Source organism: Salvelinus sp. IW2-2015, linkage group LG4q.2 (assembly GCF_002910315.2).
Source record: "Salvelinus sp. IW2-2015 linkage group LG4q.2, ASM291031v2, whole genome shotgun sequence".
Lineage (NCBI taxonomy): Eukaryota > Metazoa > Chordata > Actinopteri > Salmoniformes > Salmonidae > Salvelinus > Salvelinus sp. IW2-2015.
Window position 1 is genome coordinate 3,508,293 of NC_036843.1, and position 16,403 is coordinate 3,524,695.

A 16,403-nucleotide genomic window follows, 5' to 3' on the forward strand; every position below is an offset into this window, starting at 1 on the left:
CCGGGTAAAACATATTATACTACACGTCCTATAATTCGTATTATAAACTGGGTGGATCGAGCCCTGAAAGCTGATTGGCTGACAGCCATGGAATATCAGACCGTATACCACGTGTTTGACAAAACATTTAWTTTTACTGCTCTAATTATGTTGGTAACCAGTTAATAATAGCAATAAGGCACCTCGGGGGTTTATGATATATGGCCAATATACCACATCTAAGGGCTGTGTCCAGGCACTCCACGATGTGTCGTGCATAAGAACAGCCCATAGCCGTGGTATGTTGGCCATGTACCACACCACCTCTGGCCTTATTGCTTATATTGTCTGACCACTATTCCATTCATAATGTAACGTAATACATCACACTAAATGGAGATACAGATTTACTTCCAGAATWATACGAATTGCCCTGAGACCATGTTGGGCTGTCTGTCCATCTGTCTGTGAATGGAAACAGCTGAGGAAGTCTAGTTGGCCACTACACTAACAATCCCCATTCAGCTGGCTGTAGTTAAGGCTGCAAAGGTTTATGATGATTGAGTAACAGTGATTTGCATAGAGTGGCGTTGTCTAGTACAGTATGAGAGAGGAACGCCAGAGAGCAGGAACTCATCAAATGAGTCACTCTGCAGCTTTGAGCTACATCACACTAAATATGTGATGAGAGATATCCCAATGACAGATACTTTAGAGTCTAGAGGCATTAAACATGTGATATTAGAGATTCAGCATCTGAAACAGTTTCACTTCTAAAACTCCTTTCATCCTTGTGGTAGACTTTACAGTTGACTGACACTAGCAAAATAAACCATGGCCTCTACTTGCCCAAGAGCAGCTTAAAGTGGCATCTCTCCAAAAGTGGCGAGATGTATGCAAACTCACAGAAGAGTCCAATGCAACTTTATTAAAATAGATGCTGAATATATCATTGTGAGCTTAAACATATTGAACCCGCAAGTGATTAATTTGCAAGGAGTCAAGTTTAGTGCTGGCAGAATAAATCTTAAATCATAATTTTACTGCCTCAGCTAAACATGTTCTTCCAAAGGGTCAGAGACACATGTGGAGGATGAAAGCCAATGACTTTTATCTGTTCGGTTGCCAAATATCCAGAATGTCAGCTAGATCATGAATTATTCAGTCCGCAATGAATTAACATAATGGTATACCAGACCCATGTATCACATCCGGCTGTGATTGGGAGTCCCATAGGGCGGCACACAATTGGCCCAGCTTCGTCCAGGTTTGGCCGGGATAGGCCATCATTGTAAATAAGAATTTGTTCTTAACTGACTTGCTTAGTTAAATAAAGGTTAAATACAAAAATACATTTTAAAAAGCTGGGAAAATAAGAGTGGGGAATTAGAACGTATTATTCACCTACATTTGTTTGTTTACATTTTTATACCAAAGTGTTCAAATGAATGAGGTTACCTCACAACATTTAAAAATACAGATGTATTTCAAATACAAAAAGTACATTCAACCCAGTGCATCAAATTGCTTCTTTTTTTTWACCTTTAACCATTCGAACCAGGGACTGTAGTGACGCCTCTAGCATGGCGCCTTAGACCACTGCGCCACAGGGGAGCCCAAAGCTAATAAAACATTACTAACATTTGACCAATTTACTGATTCAGGGTAAAGTAAATCAAATATATTCCTAGAATAATAATTAGATATTTCTACAGGTCGTTTTTTGCGTTCTGACAGTGGCTTTTAAAATGGTTTATATTGTTATAACAGTAAAGCTGTGATTGCAACCAGTACACATCCCAGCCAGTGGATGGCGCTGTTCTTTGTATTGGTGGTGGAGGAGCCAGAGATAAAGATCTCTTGCCTGCAGACTGCAGTCTCTCCCACAGAAGACATAGGAGGTCGTGTCTTGCAACACATCAGAGTTGTAGAACCTCACTGCTCTACGCCTTATAAGATATTGAAGAGGTAAATGTTGTACTGATAAATATTGTATTGATAAATATTGTATTGATTACGAGAGAGATGTAGTATAACACTGAGTGATTGTCTGCTTTGATACTAAAGGTTACTTAGTTCATAGTAGTCGTACACTTGAACCACAGCATCTTGCACATGAAAAACTTTGAAGTCTTAACATTGGGATTGTGATGCACACCTCTGTTGTGGTCAACTGCAAATAAAATTGTTGTGAATTAGCTACACAATCAATGATGACAAATCAATCATCCAACAAAGCAAATGTATTATTTATTGTCCCAATTCAACCTCTGAAACATCAATGCTTTTGTATTTAAACACGAGGCGTATAGTATGTAAAAGTCAACTTACTGAATCTAAATATAGGCTAACTTTCCCAGGAGAAGCCACAGCTTTTCTGACCAGGTCTCCCGTGGCAACAGCTTGTYGAGCGAGGGTGATGCCACTGAGCACACCCACATCCACCAGCAACTTACCTATCGGAGCTATACTTTGTCTCTCTAACAGCCTCAGACAGAAGTTGATTGCATGATTATACATGGTGGAGTTATATATAATTATGACAACTGTCAAGACAAATAGAAAATAGTGGCACATACTGACGCTTGCAACAGACAAAGAATTAGGTTGAAAACAAATGAGCCAAACATCTCCATAGAGATGATAAGTTACCTGGTGCATATGGATAACATGATACTGTATGGTCCAGGTCATTCTCTTCGTCAAACGCCTCAACATCCAGAGAGCAGCCTTCTGTGTCAGCTTCGCTCCTCTGATAGCACTCGGTCCTCCATGTTGTAGAAAACATTCATCTGATTGACAAGAGAGGTAGAAGTGAGTGTATGACATGAAGTGGTTCTATACCTGTGTAGTGAAATTGTAATTACTACAGTAATTACTATTAAAAAGGGAAAGGGGGATACCTAGTCAGTTGCACAACTGAATGCATTCAACTGAAATAGGTCTTCAACATTTAACCCAACCCCTCTGATCTTCTAGACAGTACAGTATACATGACTTGTTATGCGCAACAGAAACACAATAAACAAAATAGTTGTCAAGGACAGAGAACAATGAAATAATCACAATGAAAATATATTAAAGAATGAATGAAAATGAAAGAACTGAACGAAATCCCCATCACAAAAAATGTAATTGATAAGGCTAAAGACGGGCTCCCGAGTGGCGTAGCGGTCTAAGGCACTGCATCTCAGTGCAAGAGGCGTCACTACAGTCCCTGGTTCGAATCCAGGTTGCATCACATCCAGCCGTGATTGGGAGTCCCATAGGGCGGCGCACAATTGACCCCACGTCGTCCGGGTTTGGCCGGGGTAGGTCGTCATAGTAAATAATAATTTGTTCTTAACTGACTTGCATAGTTAAATAAAGGTTAAACACAATAAATGAAAATAAAGAAAACAGAAAGCTCTGTTGTTATAAGTCAATTTGAGAGGAAACCAGTGTACGTGTTTGAAGAAAAGGCCAAATCCTCTGTGGATTTTTTTTTTACTGGTTCCAAAATGTAATACATCAGATAAATGGCTCCCCAGGGCAGGTGAGGACACTGAAAAAAAGATGTTTAGAGGGGGTCTGTAACAGAGGACTAAATTGAAGGCAGTTGGAAGCAGAACATTCCATCATATCCTATCTGCGATACAATCTAAGCAGATTTAACATGGACCAGACGCTATGTGTTCCAGATGGTAATTTCTGAATGAATGTGGTCAATTACCACGTTTCTGCATCTCAACACAGTTTTCATGCTGCATTGTGGGGTCAGAGCTATCATTCACAGCTGTTGCCTTCATTCACACTGGACATCGTTCTGGGATTCCGTGGAACACAAGTGAGGAGACAACCATGATAACGTATGGCCATTATATCTGAAGTGTAGGACTTGCTGGAACCTGAAACACAGGGCCCCTCTATTGCCTGTAGGAGCATACCTATACGTCACCTTCTTCTATGACATAATTAAGTCATCACATATCATAATTGTCTGTAGAAGTTGAACATTGTGTTTATAGCTATGATTTAACTAGACATCCAGTGATAAATAAGTGACCTGAATACCTGAAATAAGGCAGATCAATACATCAATGAGTAAATCCTGTTCATCGTCTATCTGGAAAAATTGTTAATACTGTTGCCTTGGAACTGTACATTATGGTGGCTGTTAGCCTATAATGCATGCAGTCAGGTGAAACATTACTGAAATAATGTATCATATATTCCAACTTGAAACTGACAAAGACTGTTACCTCTTTGCTCTGYTGTACCAGGTAGTTAGTGGAGTTGATGTTGAAGTGGGACACTTTGTGAGAGCAGAGGGAGAGAGAGATGGATASATTGAAGAGGGGGAGAAAAAAAGGTGGGGGGAGACAAAAATATGGCTGAGAGAAAAGAACAGCGATGAAGAGACAGGAATTCTCTTGGTGTTTAGAAAAGATTGCCTGTATAATATACATAACATGAATAGAGACCACACGGTTTGGCCTTGAACGACAATAGTTGCTAGGTTTTGTATTCTACCATGACAAATCCCTGGATCTGAGTGGTAAACATAAACAACTCCACAGCTGCTCTGAGTCAACTTGCCACAAATATTGTTTTGATAGCCCTCATTTCCGTTTCCATCATCTACCACCCAACGCAAAATGAGAGATCTCTACTGGACAACCACGTGCCTGCATCATGCCCATTGTCTAAACACAAAATGAAACATAGGCGTACGCTGCGGTTGAGTTAACGACATGTAAACCTAAACAGAGCTGTGTTGGTGATAACAAAAGATGGATGGTATACAGTATTGAATGGTACATACCAACCACTGCCACATGAGCCCTCTCGCTGCCTGGCACCACATCTGGAGGGAAGGAGAAGTGGAGCTGTCTGGACAGCCAGCTCCAAAAACACTGTCTCAGAGAAGGGCCGTTCTTTTCCCTCGGGGCTTAGAGAATACAGACAGACAGAGAGGTTACGGGAKGAGTACTAAGAGGCAATATAGTGTTAATTAGTCATGGTGTGGGGTGTTCTGAGGGGAGAGGGGTACCGAGAGGGGTTCATTATTTTACGTCCATAAAAAAATCAATTTTGTAACTAAGAAAACTAATTTATTATGAAGTTATTCAGCCACGTTTTACCTTCACAAGCATCTTTACGACCAATTTTCTCAGTCCAGTCTTTGCTTTCACAGACATTGTTATCTCTCCACGAACCAGGGGCCTGATGGGAAAGAGAGCAGCAGCGCTGCCCTGGCTCTGTACAGTCACTGTACGTGCATTCAGTGTAGAAACAAGGGCATTGTCTGCCAGAACAAACAAAGAGCTGACTCTCAGCAACCACCAAGATGACCTGTGGAGAACAAGAGGAATGGGAAAACAAATAAGGATGGATCACTTACATCCAAGAAGCGGTTTGATATGGGAGATGCAAAGAGTATAGGAAGAAGTAGAATGAAGAAAGAAAATGTCTTAGATCATTAAATCATTTACTAAGAGTTTTTCACAACACCGTTTAAAATAACTATCCACTATTTCCAGATTTCTATGAAATATACCATTCTTTAAACTTTAAGGGGCAGTTTCACYGATAMAGTTAATTTAAAATCAGGAATAGMCTAATTCTTCTTAAATTAATCCAGATTTTAATAAATYGCTTTCTGAGACGTTGCTTAACTTCAGATTAATTAGTTCTAGACTAGGGAGTCTGATTAGATTAACGATGTGCACTTGGTGCTGACCTGAGGATGCTTCAAAAACCAGGGATGGGACGTTAATACATAACTATTGTGTGGATTTGGAGCAAGTCACCTAAACCAAACAATGAAAGAAAATGTTAAAAGAATGACTTTGGAAAAAAAAGAAAGCACCCAATTATCAAAAACAAACAGCATGATTCATCAACAGAAAACAAGAAAAAGAACACCTGGACTACCATTTGTAATGAATTCAACTCAAATGAAAAGTAAACAAAAGGACGCTACAACTACTTCAGGTCAGATTCTGTATTTATTGTTGGCTCACTTTTACAAATCAGAGTCACTTTGAAATGTTAGTTTTCTTGTGCAACACAGTTTGGCCAAAATGTATTTGTGTGACAAATGTAAACACAAACAATATCATACATAACTGCTAATATGTTTTATATATTTTCTTGTCTTTCTAAGGTCCTGTCGAAAACACAAAAAGACAATTGCTGTTGCTCGTAGGGAGCGTTTCAAGACTGGTGAGACCAGAGACATATGAGCTTGGGGACTTGTTAACCGGGATCATTGATAGCCAGCAACCCCTCGAAGATATCCTCGTTCTGATGGGGAACTGTTCCAGTCCTCATTTGGTAGGWCACATTCATTCAACATGTTCCATCCCCGGACTGCAAGGAATATGGAATGTTGTCAATCATCTCTCATACTCCCATAATAAAAATGATGTCATGAACTCAACTCTTGAAGAAATAATGTTCTCTAACGCAGCAATGTAATCATTTTTAGGAGGCAGATGATGATATCACCACCATTGCTTGGACGGGACTTGTCTTAACAGGATGAAGGTCAGTCCACTACATCTGCAGCAACCAGAAGTGAAGATTGTGTCACTAACCTGGGCCTGGAGGACAAAGACAAAGAGGCTGAGCAAAAATGAGAAACTGGCCATGGAATTTCATGAGCGCAAACTAATGTGTTTAAAAGAAGAGCATGAGTTGAGTTGGCTATAAAGGAGGGAAACATGAAGCAGCAGCAGTACCAATGTTCTCTCGAACCAGCACCAGTTCACAGTCCCGATATTTACATTTGTGAATTATGGATATTGTTTGCTTCAATCACTTGAGCTATCTTTGTTGTAAGAAGTGCTGCATAGCAAAATCATCTCTGCAGGCTTGTCCATTTGTCGGTCTCAACCATGGGAACATCTGGGTCATTCCCATCTTTAATGCGAGGTTCTGGGCAGCCATGCTGTTTGAGGTAATAGATCTGGGCAGCCATGCTGTTTGAGGTAATACAATCTGGGCAGCCATGCTGTTTGGGTAATAGATCTGGGCAGCCATGCTGTTTTGAGGTAATAGATCTGGGCAGCCATGCTGTTTTGAGGTAATAGATCTGGGCAGCCATGCTGTTTGAGGTAATGATCTGGGCAGCCATGCTGTTTGAGGTAATAGATCTGGGCAGCCATGCTGTTTGAGGTAATAGATTGGGCAGCCATGCTGTTTGAGTAATAGATCTGGGCAGCCATGCTGTTTGAGGTAATAGATCTGGGCAGCCATGCTGTTTGAGGTAATAGATCTGGGCAGCCATGCTGTTTGAGATAATAGATCTGGCAGCCATGCTGTGAGGTAATAGATCTGGGCAGCCATGCTGTTTGAGGTAATAGATTGGGCAGCATGCTGTTTGAGGTAATAGATCTGGGCAGCCATGCTGTTTGAGGTGATAGATCTGGGCAGCATGCTGTTTGAGGTATAGATCTGGGCAGCCATGCTGTTTGAGGTAATAGATCTGGGCAGCCATGCTGTTTGAGGTAATACAGATCTGGGCAGCCATGCTGTTTGAGGTAATAGATCTGGGCAGCCATGCTGTTTGAGGTAATAATCTGGGCAGCCATGCTGTTTGAGGTATAGATCTGGACAGCCATGCTGTTTGAGGATAGATCTGGCAGCCATGCTGTTTGAGGTAATAGATCTGGGCAGCCATGCTGTTTGAGGTTAATAGATCTGGGCAGCCATGCCTGTTTGGGTAATAGATCTGGGCAGCCATGCTGTTTGAGGTAATAATCTGGGCAGCCATGCTGTTTGAGGTAATAGATCTGGGCAGCCCATGCTGTTTGACGGTATTAGATCTGGGCAGCCATGCTGTTTGAGGTAATTGTGAAGCACTGCTGTTGCAATGATGACAAATGCAGCATCTTCTTGGTTGAAAGCGCAATGTGTTTGAGACACTGGAAATGACTCTTCCATACACCAAACATGTGCTCCATTACACCTCTGATGTGGATATGAGCTTMGTTGTATCGTTGTTGCTCAGGACCCTAACACTAACTCTACCGTGTAGTTGGCTTGGGCAGAAGCATCAGAGAACTTGATGAATTGTCTTTCAGTTCACATATAGCATTGCAGACTTGGACTATTCTGCATACAGTCGGTTCACTTAGACCACCCAAATCTTCTGTTTCACGACGGAAGGTTTCAGGTGCCAAAAACCTCAAGGTGATTAGTACTTGTAGGGAAGGAGGGATGGGCCTTCCCGACAGAGTCAGATGAAAGCCTTGGCTCATGCGAACTATTGTCAGTAAATACAGAAAAGGTCACAGTAACTGATTTCATCAGAATCATTCAGTAGGTTGCTCCTGTCTATAACCGGCCTTCTGTCAGGTCTTGGTGGTGCTCTTTGATCCTCATTAAAACAGTCCAGGTAATCCATTTTCCTCCATTGCCAGGGTCAACCTAGGGACCAACACCCATTAATCTGAAGTTAAGCCTGCCTCTGGCCAGGTTTAATTTAAGCCTTCACTTAGATCTAAATTAACTCTAATCGTCCTTCTGGAAATCAGACTTTAAAAATCTAGACTAGGGCAAGTCAGACTATTTTAAACCATGTTTGAGAAATGCAATTTCAGTTTGTCCAATTTAAAAGTGCAATTTAGTCTAGGACTCGGCTTAATCTGTGTCTGTGAAACCGCCCCTAAATGTAATGTAATCTTTATGTAGTATGCCACATCTCCACAAGAGGGACCCCTTGATTTCATAATCCTTTCGGAACAGATAGATCTCACAATATATGTGCTTGTTTACGAGTTGTTTAAATGTTAAGTTATCCAAACATGGTGGTGTGTGTGATTACTTTCATACCCAATTCAGTCTTCTGTTTAATGTAAACTGGTATCTGTTAATACCACAAGGTTGCAAGTCTAAGATTTGAAAAGCAAAAAGCTAATGTGGCAACATTGTACACAAAACACTATAGGCCTATTTGTACTTGCAGTAAATGTTCTGCATTATGGAATTTTATCTGCAAAAGTCAATATTAATAGAATCGTAATACAACACTTGTTTCATAGTCAAAATTATACTGTTTCCCTACATCACTGTCAACTATCATCTATGAAGAAGTGGGTCAGGTCACAGTCATGATGTAACTGATTCCAGGAATACAGTGAGGTGAGACCTAGGGTTATTCCAGGCTCAGTGTAGTCTATTCAGCAAGAAACAATGTGTGCCATCAGTACTGTGAAAATGGAGAGCGCGATATCTTTCCCTCCAGTCATTCCACTGTGGTGAAGGGTTATCTCCTTGAGGTATTCAGTCATCTCCCCCAGCAACTGAGCAAACCCCCACCCACAACACTAGAGATGCCACCACTTCTTAGAAATAACAAAACCACCCCACAACAATACAACTAGCTACATTACAGCAGGTTGGGCCAATTCTGATGCCGCAGAAGTTTACCACGTCGCCATTGATACAGACACAGCCTGACTGCTGAGCTGATGACCTAAAACTGTTACAATCACAAGATGAACCACTTGAAGAGCTCATCTGAGATGTCACTATCAGTCTTTGTCCTCCATGCCACCGCCATGATTCTGACCAGACGGCCAGGTTCAAGCACACTGACTGAGGAACACCTCATCACCTGTCCTTGCCGTCAGATGGCTCCAGCTGAGACATACCTGGAGAACAGAATACATTTCATCATACTGCAATAATTCATTTAGTATACTATCACTATGCACTGAGTAATTTCATAAATAAGATTAGCATTATTAGTGATACGAGTTAGTTACCTTGTTTTGTAGGACTACATGGGGCTTGATGAAGATGTGCAGTAGGCCAGTGATGACCTCACCATCAGGTAGGACARAGTGATACAGGCCTCTGGTGACCAGGACACTGCAGGGGTTAGAGAGAAGGAGGGAGAGGTTGCTGTCCCTGCAGCCACCACCTGACCCCTGGACATCAACTGGAAGTCAATGACAAGAGGTCAGGGGTCAGATGTCAAAAGGTCATCGCAAAGAGCAGAGAGGAATCACTACAACTCTACACTCTCAGCAACCAAGAGAAAAACCTACCAAATAATGAAGCTGGAAAGTGCTCTTTACAGATATGAGAAGATTCTCCAATCTGGAACATCAAATGAAATAAACACTTTTATTTTCATCTGTATACCTCAGGTTAAAGATCAGATTCATATAGAGACATTGATGTCAAGTTTTGGTGACGTAAAATGGACGCCGATATGTTACCTGTGGGGGAAGAGCTGGGGGTTGGATCTGGATGTATGAGCCACTGGGAGAGGAATGGTTACTACTGTAGAGCTCCAGGCTCTCCTCACTGCCTGCAGAGAACAAATGCAAGACAAATGCAAGACTTTGTTCTGGGTGCCTAGATTATATACATCGTGGCGCACATTTCATGTTCATTTTAATCATCATAGAATGGCGACAGGGGACTGTGTTGTATACGATCAATCTTGACCTACAGTCTATTGAGAGGAATATCTATGGTTCCCTTACTATGTAAAGTATACCTGAAAGTTTTGTTGTCTATGGACATTCCTGTGGTATACAGAAAAGCACATTGAAAAGTCGCTATTCACCTGGAGGAAAAGCATCTCTACTTGTTTGTGTAAATGGAACTCCGTGTGTACGATCGCAATTCAACGGCTCAGACACGAGACGTATGTGGCATGGTCTACAGACAATCACGGACTACAAAGGCAAAACCAGCCACCAGGACACCGACGTCTTCCTTCCGGACAAGTTAAACACCTTCTTCGCCCGCTATCAAGGACTGTGGGCTCTCCTTCTCCGTGGCCGAAGTGAGAAAGACATTTAAGCGTGTTAACCCTCGCAAGGCTGCCGGCCCAGGCGGCATCCCTAGCCGCGTCCTCAGCATGCGCAGACCAGCTGGCTGGAGTGTTTACGCACATATTCAATCTCTCCCTATCCCAGTCTGCTGTCCCCACATGCTTCAAGATGTCCACCATTATTCCTGTACCCAAGAAAGCAAAAGTAACTGAACTAAATGACTACCGCCCTGTAGCACTCACTTCTGTCATCATGAAGTGCTTTGAGAGGCTAGTTAAGGATCATCATATCACCTTTACCTTACACCCTAGACCCACTTCAATTTGCTTACCGCCCCAATAGATCCACAGACGATGCAATCACCATCGCACTGGACACTGCCCTATCCCATCTGTACAAGAGGAATACCTATGTAAGAATGCTGTTCATACACTGTAGCTCGGCATTCAACACCACAGTACCCTCCAAGCTCAGGGCCCTGGTTCTGAACCGCCTTTGGAAAAAAAACAGCAACCATGTTTAAGTTGCTTAACAAAGAAAAAGTTCAAGATAACTTGAAAGATGTAATAGACTGACTTATATTCTCCTGTCACCTCCTCTGAAAGCGCACTCTGCTGGGCCAGGCCGGTGTTGCCGTTGGTCAGCTCTGCTGTGACCCTGACTGGGTCGTTCGTGAGGATGGTGACAGCTAGGGAGGTAGGGGTCCCCAGACGCAACACACAGGGGTCTGAGATCAGGTARGTAGTGCTCATATGACCGAGAGAGAGAGCAAGAGACTTCTACATCAGCTGGGATACTAAGTGTTCAAGCAACCAGTAAAACGTCAAAATATATTTTTTAAATGATTGAAATTCCAAAATGTTTGCTTCTTGGCTCCTATGAGTTATGACTATCAGAAATGAGTGCCTATAATAATGACTAGACTACATGACAGAGAAATTCAATTTACGGACATGGCAAAATATTTCAAATAATAAATCACAGAAATGTCTCGTTTCCATCAGCTCAAATTCAAGGTTCATTACCTGGAGGAGACCTGAGCAGAAGCAGAAATGACAGCCAGTGCCACACAAACTCCCAGGAGCCAAATCCTCTCCATGTCTTCTCTGCTGTGTTGCAGTCCAGACCAACACCAGTCGTTATGGCTCCAACCTGCACCACTGTCCTGTACCAACCCCACCCATAATYCCAAATCCTGATAGGCTTGTAAGAATTTGATCCTAGCATATTTTATTGCACACATTAAAATCAACCTTTTTCAGTATCACCCACTTGGAACAAATGTTAGTTTGGCACAAAACAACTCCCTAGCCGAGAGCTATTGTGGATGACTTATTGAGTAATATTATTCAGATGTCTCAAGGTTGTCATGATTAATTCAAATTAGTAATTAATGGACGTGATCTTGATGACAAGAGGGCAGCGGCTAGGTGTGACGTTGTCCTAGTCGTCATTGCGTGTGTGTACAGTGTGTGTGCGACTATGGATATAGCTTGTCAGCTTTGAAGACACCAGTAGATGGAGACAAAGGCAATACCAAACAAGGTCTCACCTTTGATTATGGAGGACCAAGCCTGCAATAATTAGATGTATTTAGATATCCCAAGTCAAATCACTGTGATAAAGCAATTCAGTCTCCGTGGAGACCGTACAGAACAAACAATGTTAGCTTTATATTGACAATTTTATTTATTCTGCATCTTTGGCAACATAGTCAGCGATCACATTTTAGTTACATATAAGCATCCACGGATTGCGAGAGACTGTATATATGCATTCCTTTCCTTTTAAATTACAATCATCAAAGTGCTTATAAAAGTGCATATTTACAGAGTGCTAAAAACGGATAGAAAACATGAAAATCTTTGGAATGGAAAACTGATATTAAAAAAGGCACTGCACACAAATCAGCAGCTTAAGAAGGTACTGCTGGGAAAAAAATTGCACCTGCACTCCTGACCACAATGGGGCTCTGTTGTGCCAACAAACCCTAACTTTCACTACATGCCAATCACTAGCTAGGTTTCCATCCAATTGGCCACAGATTTCCATGTGAATATTATAAAATCTGTATGAAAACAATAGGCACATTTTCTCACCACAGATGTGTTTCCATCAAACTGACTTGTTYCGGATRACATGCTGTGCGTGATGACCTTAGTAACATATAAAAAATATATTTTGATCTTAAACTCTCATGTACAGAATAAAACAAATMAATGGGTTTCCATTGCATTTTCAACTCTACCGATGGTTTTGTCCAAAAACTGTTGCGTTATATAGCAAACGTACCCACTCTGGTTTTGGCACATGTGTGCTAGCTAACACCTGGCAGATCAGATACAGTGCGGGTATAGGCTAGCCTAGGCCTACACGATTATTATGGGTAAGATCGAGATTATTTGTCAAAACGGCAGCCAAGCATCAATCAGAATAAGACCCTCGAAATGTATTGGAAAGGAGCATCAAGCTCATCACGGTGCACTTTCACCCCCCTGTGAAGTTCATCATAACTTATTTCATCTGTCGCCTAATAAACTGCATGCTTTCCRGAGTCGTAGTGGGACGACCACACAACATATCATTTCGTGACCAAGTTTACCATATGATTGATGGTTATTATATCAATATTAGAACACAAAAAAGCGTTTCTATCACCATTTCTCGCATAATTAATTGTACCGACACAAAAGTATCCCACCATGTTGAACAAAACTTGTCTGTGGAAATTTATGAAATTGTACCAACATTTCCTCTTTCCATCAACCCGGTCATTTTCATGCATCAGGTAATTCATCCACATGAATTGGTTGGATGGAAACCTGGTTAAATGACCATCTCAGCTAGTAGAAGGGTGAGTCACACTCCCTATCCTTCAACCAGTAGCAGTGAACTGTAACTCCCTCCGAGGCTTCCCTCATACACAGTCATTACATCTCAAAGTGATGGTACATGCTCTCCACATATCCCAGAACCCTTTGCCAGTCTGGTCCTCCAGCCCTCAGCATCTCCTCCATGGTCTGTAAAACACATAGGACTTCAATACGGCAGCATCTCATTCACTATTGGGTTTTCATACAAGCATACAATGTTGACACGAACACAGCTTCTGATTAACAGAGACTCGACTCACAAGTAATGTTGTGATTCCAACATTCTCTCCAGTCTTAAATGCCAGGCTGAGGTTCTCCCTCTATGGATAAAAGAAGTAGCACCATGTTTGACAGGCTAATCAATAGGTGTGTGTGCAATGCATGCAAGTGTGCTATGCATGTGTGTGTTACCCACCTTGCTGTCAGGGCTAAGGGTGCAGTAGGGGATGTGTGAGGGGAGGTAGGTGTGGTACAGAGCACAGAAYGCCAGACCATCTGCCCAGCTACTGCTGAAGTTAGTGATGTCAATATTCTGTAAATAGAGTGAGCGGGGGCAGAAAAAGGGTCAAGAAACTATCCTAATGAGCATTTACTGATTACATATGGAATGTTCAACATTCTCTTTACCTCAGTCTCCAAGCGTCCTTTCTCCAGACCCTGTTCAAAAACAAAAACATTGTGTTACAGTACCTTGTAGCCCTGAGTGCGGTTCTGACACCAGCGCAGCAGAGAGTTCCTCTTGGAGCCGCCATGCCGGCGTAGCAGCAGACTGAAGCCATCCTGAGACCTGGTCTTAGAAGCCTTGTTAGGGGGCAGGTCTGTCAGGGCAGAGTTGTACTGGTTCAATGCTTCCTCCTGTATCCCTGTAAKACACACAAATGATAGTAGAATGTATTTTACCTGCTACATTACTGATCACAGGGTCATGGTAGTACGAACGCACTGAAATATGGTTGATTGGGGAAAACAAACACCTGTGTGAGTGCTGGACCAGCTGTCTTGCCTTTCTCTTTTTCCTCTGGTTTGGCTTTGGTTCTGAAATGAGAACATAGATAATATCTATTCATACGCTATTACATACTGTTCCATACATTTTATTGTTGTTCCTCAATATTTCAAAAACATGTGAAGACGTAAGTCGATCACAAAACACATTCTAACTATTGCAATGACGCCACCTGCTGGAATAGTAATGGTTATATATTTGCAGGGTTATGACACACAGACTAGCAGTTGGACCCGAAATTCTATGTGGTCTACCTTGAATGTAGACCCAACTATTGTGGCAGTATTGGACTGGGATGTTCCATTCTGTGCAGTGGGAGTGTCTGAAGAKGCGGGTAGTCTGGAAAGGSTTCTGTGAAATCATGGAATGCCCTTTGATATTACTGGATGAACTCAACTCACACACTGATCAGAGAAGAACCATTTGTTGTTCAGCTCATCAGGGGTCAGACATGACAGCAAAGCGAACAATTGTTGAAACACTTTATTCTCAGCTTTCACCTTCAGTACTAGTAGTAAAATAAGTTAACATGGTTCTTTACAAATCCATGTCCTTAAGTGTCCTGCCTGAACGTCACTTCCATTCCAACAACCGCTCAACCCTCCATACAACGATTTGTCTGATTATGCAACTCTGTTCATGATTTACAAATTATGGCAGTCAAAAATCAGTCTGGATTTACAGTTGAAGTGGGAAGTCTACATACACTTAGGTTGGAATCATTAAAACTAGTTTTTCAACCACTCCACAAATTTCTTGTTAACAAACTATAGTTTTGGCAAGTCGGTTAGGACWTCTACTTTGTGCATGACACAAGTAATTTTTCCAACAATTGTTTACAGACAGATTATTTAACTTATAACTCACTGTATCACAATTCCAGTGAGTCAGAAGTTTACATACACTAAATTGACTGTGCCTTTAAAACAGCTTGGAAAATGTCAGAAAATGTCATGACTTTAGAAGCTTCTGATAGGCATCATGGGTCAATTGAAGGTGTACATGTGGATGTATTTCAAGGCCTACCTTCAAACTCAGTGCCTCTTTGCTTGACATCATGGGAAAATCTAAAGAAATCAGCCAAGACGTCAGAAAAAAAAAAATGTAGATCTCCACAAGTCTGGTTCATCCTTGGGAGCAATTTCCAAACGCAGTAAGGTACCACGTTCATCTGTACAAACAATAGTACGCAAGTATAAACACCATGGGACCACGCAGCCGTCATACCGCTCAGGAAGGAGACGCGTTCTGTCTCCTAGAGATTAACGTACTTTGGTGCGAAAAGTGCAAATCAATCCCAGAACAACAGGAAAACAAGGACCTTGTGAAGATGCTGGATGAAACAGGTAAACAAGTATCTATATCCACAGTAAAAACAAGTCCTATAATCGACATAACCTGAAAGGCAACTCAGCAAGGAAGAAGCCACTGCTCCAAAACCGCCAGAAAAAAAGCCAGACTACGGTTTGCAACTGCACATGGAGACAAAGATTGTACATTTTGGAGAAATGTCCTCTGGTCTGATGAAACAAAAACAGAACTGTTTGGCCATAATGACCATCGTTATGTTTGGAGGAAAAAGGGGGATYCTTGCAAGTCGAAGAACACCATCCCAACCGTGAAGCACGGGGGTGGCGCTTTGCTGAAGGAGGGACTGGTGCACTTAGCAAAATAGATGGCATCATGAGGTAGGAAAATGATGTSGATATATTGAAGCAACATCTCAAGACATCAGTCAGGAAGTTAAAGCTTGGTCGCAAATGGGTC

General features: G+C 41.8%; 1 protein-coding gene across 6 annotated transcripts in view; it reads right to left on the bottom strand.

The window, feature by feature from the left end:
- Positions 1 to 12,422: 12,422 nt before the first annotated feature.
- LOC111962947 (cytospin-A-like) overlaps positions 12,423 to 16,403 on the bottom strand; it is a 19,569-nt gene continuing 15,588 nt past the window's right edge. For 5 of the 6 annotated variants that reach the window (XM_070443326.1, XM_023986191.2, XM_070443324.1 and 2 more), the window contains exons 6-11: positions 14,891 to 14,987; positions 14,605 to 14,665; positions 14,321 to 14,493; positions 14,046 to 14,162; positions 13,891 to 13,950; positions 12,423 to 13,777 (exon numbers count right to left, since the gene is read on the bottom strand). In XM_070443326.1, the coding sequence (XP_070299427.1) occupies positions 13,688 to 13,777; positions 13,891 to 13,950; positions 14,046 to 14,162; positions 14,321 to 14,493; positions 14,605 to 14,665; positions 14,891 to 14,987 (598 nt within the window). In that variant the 3' untranslated portion in view covers positions 12,423 to 13,687. Of the gene's footprint in view, positions 13,778 to 13,890; positions 13,951 to 14,045; positions 14,163 to 14,257; positions 14,494 to 14,604; positions 14,666 to 14,890; positions 14,988 to 16,403 lie in introns of those variants that run through there. The other variant, XR_011479769.1, reaches the window with a different exon arrangement.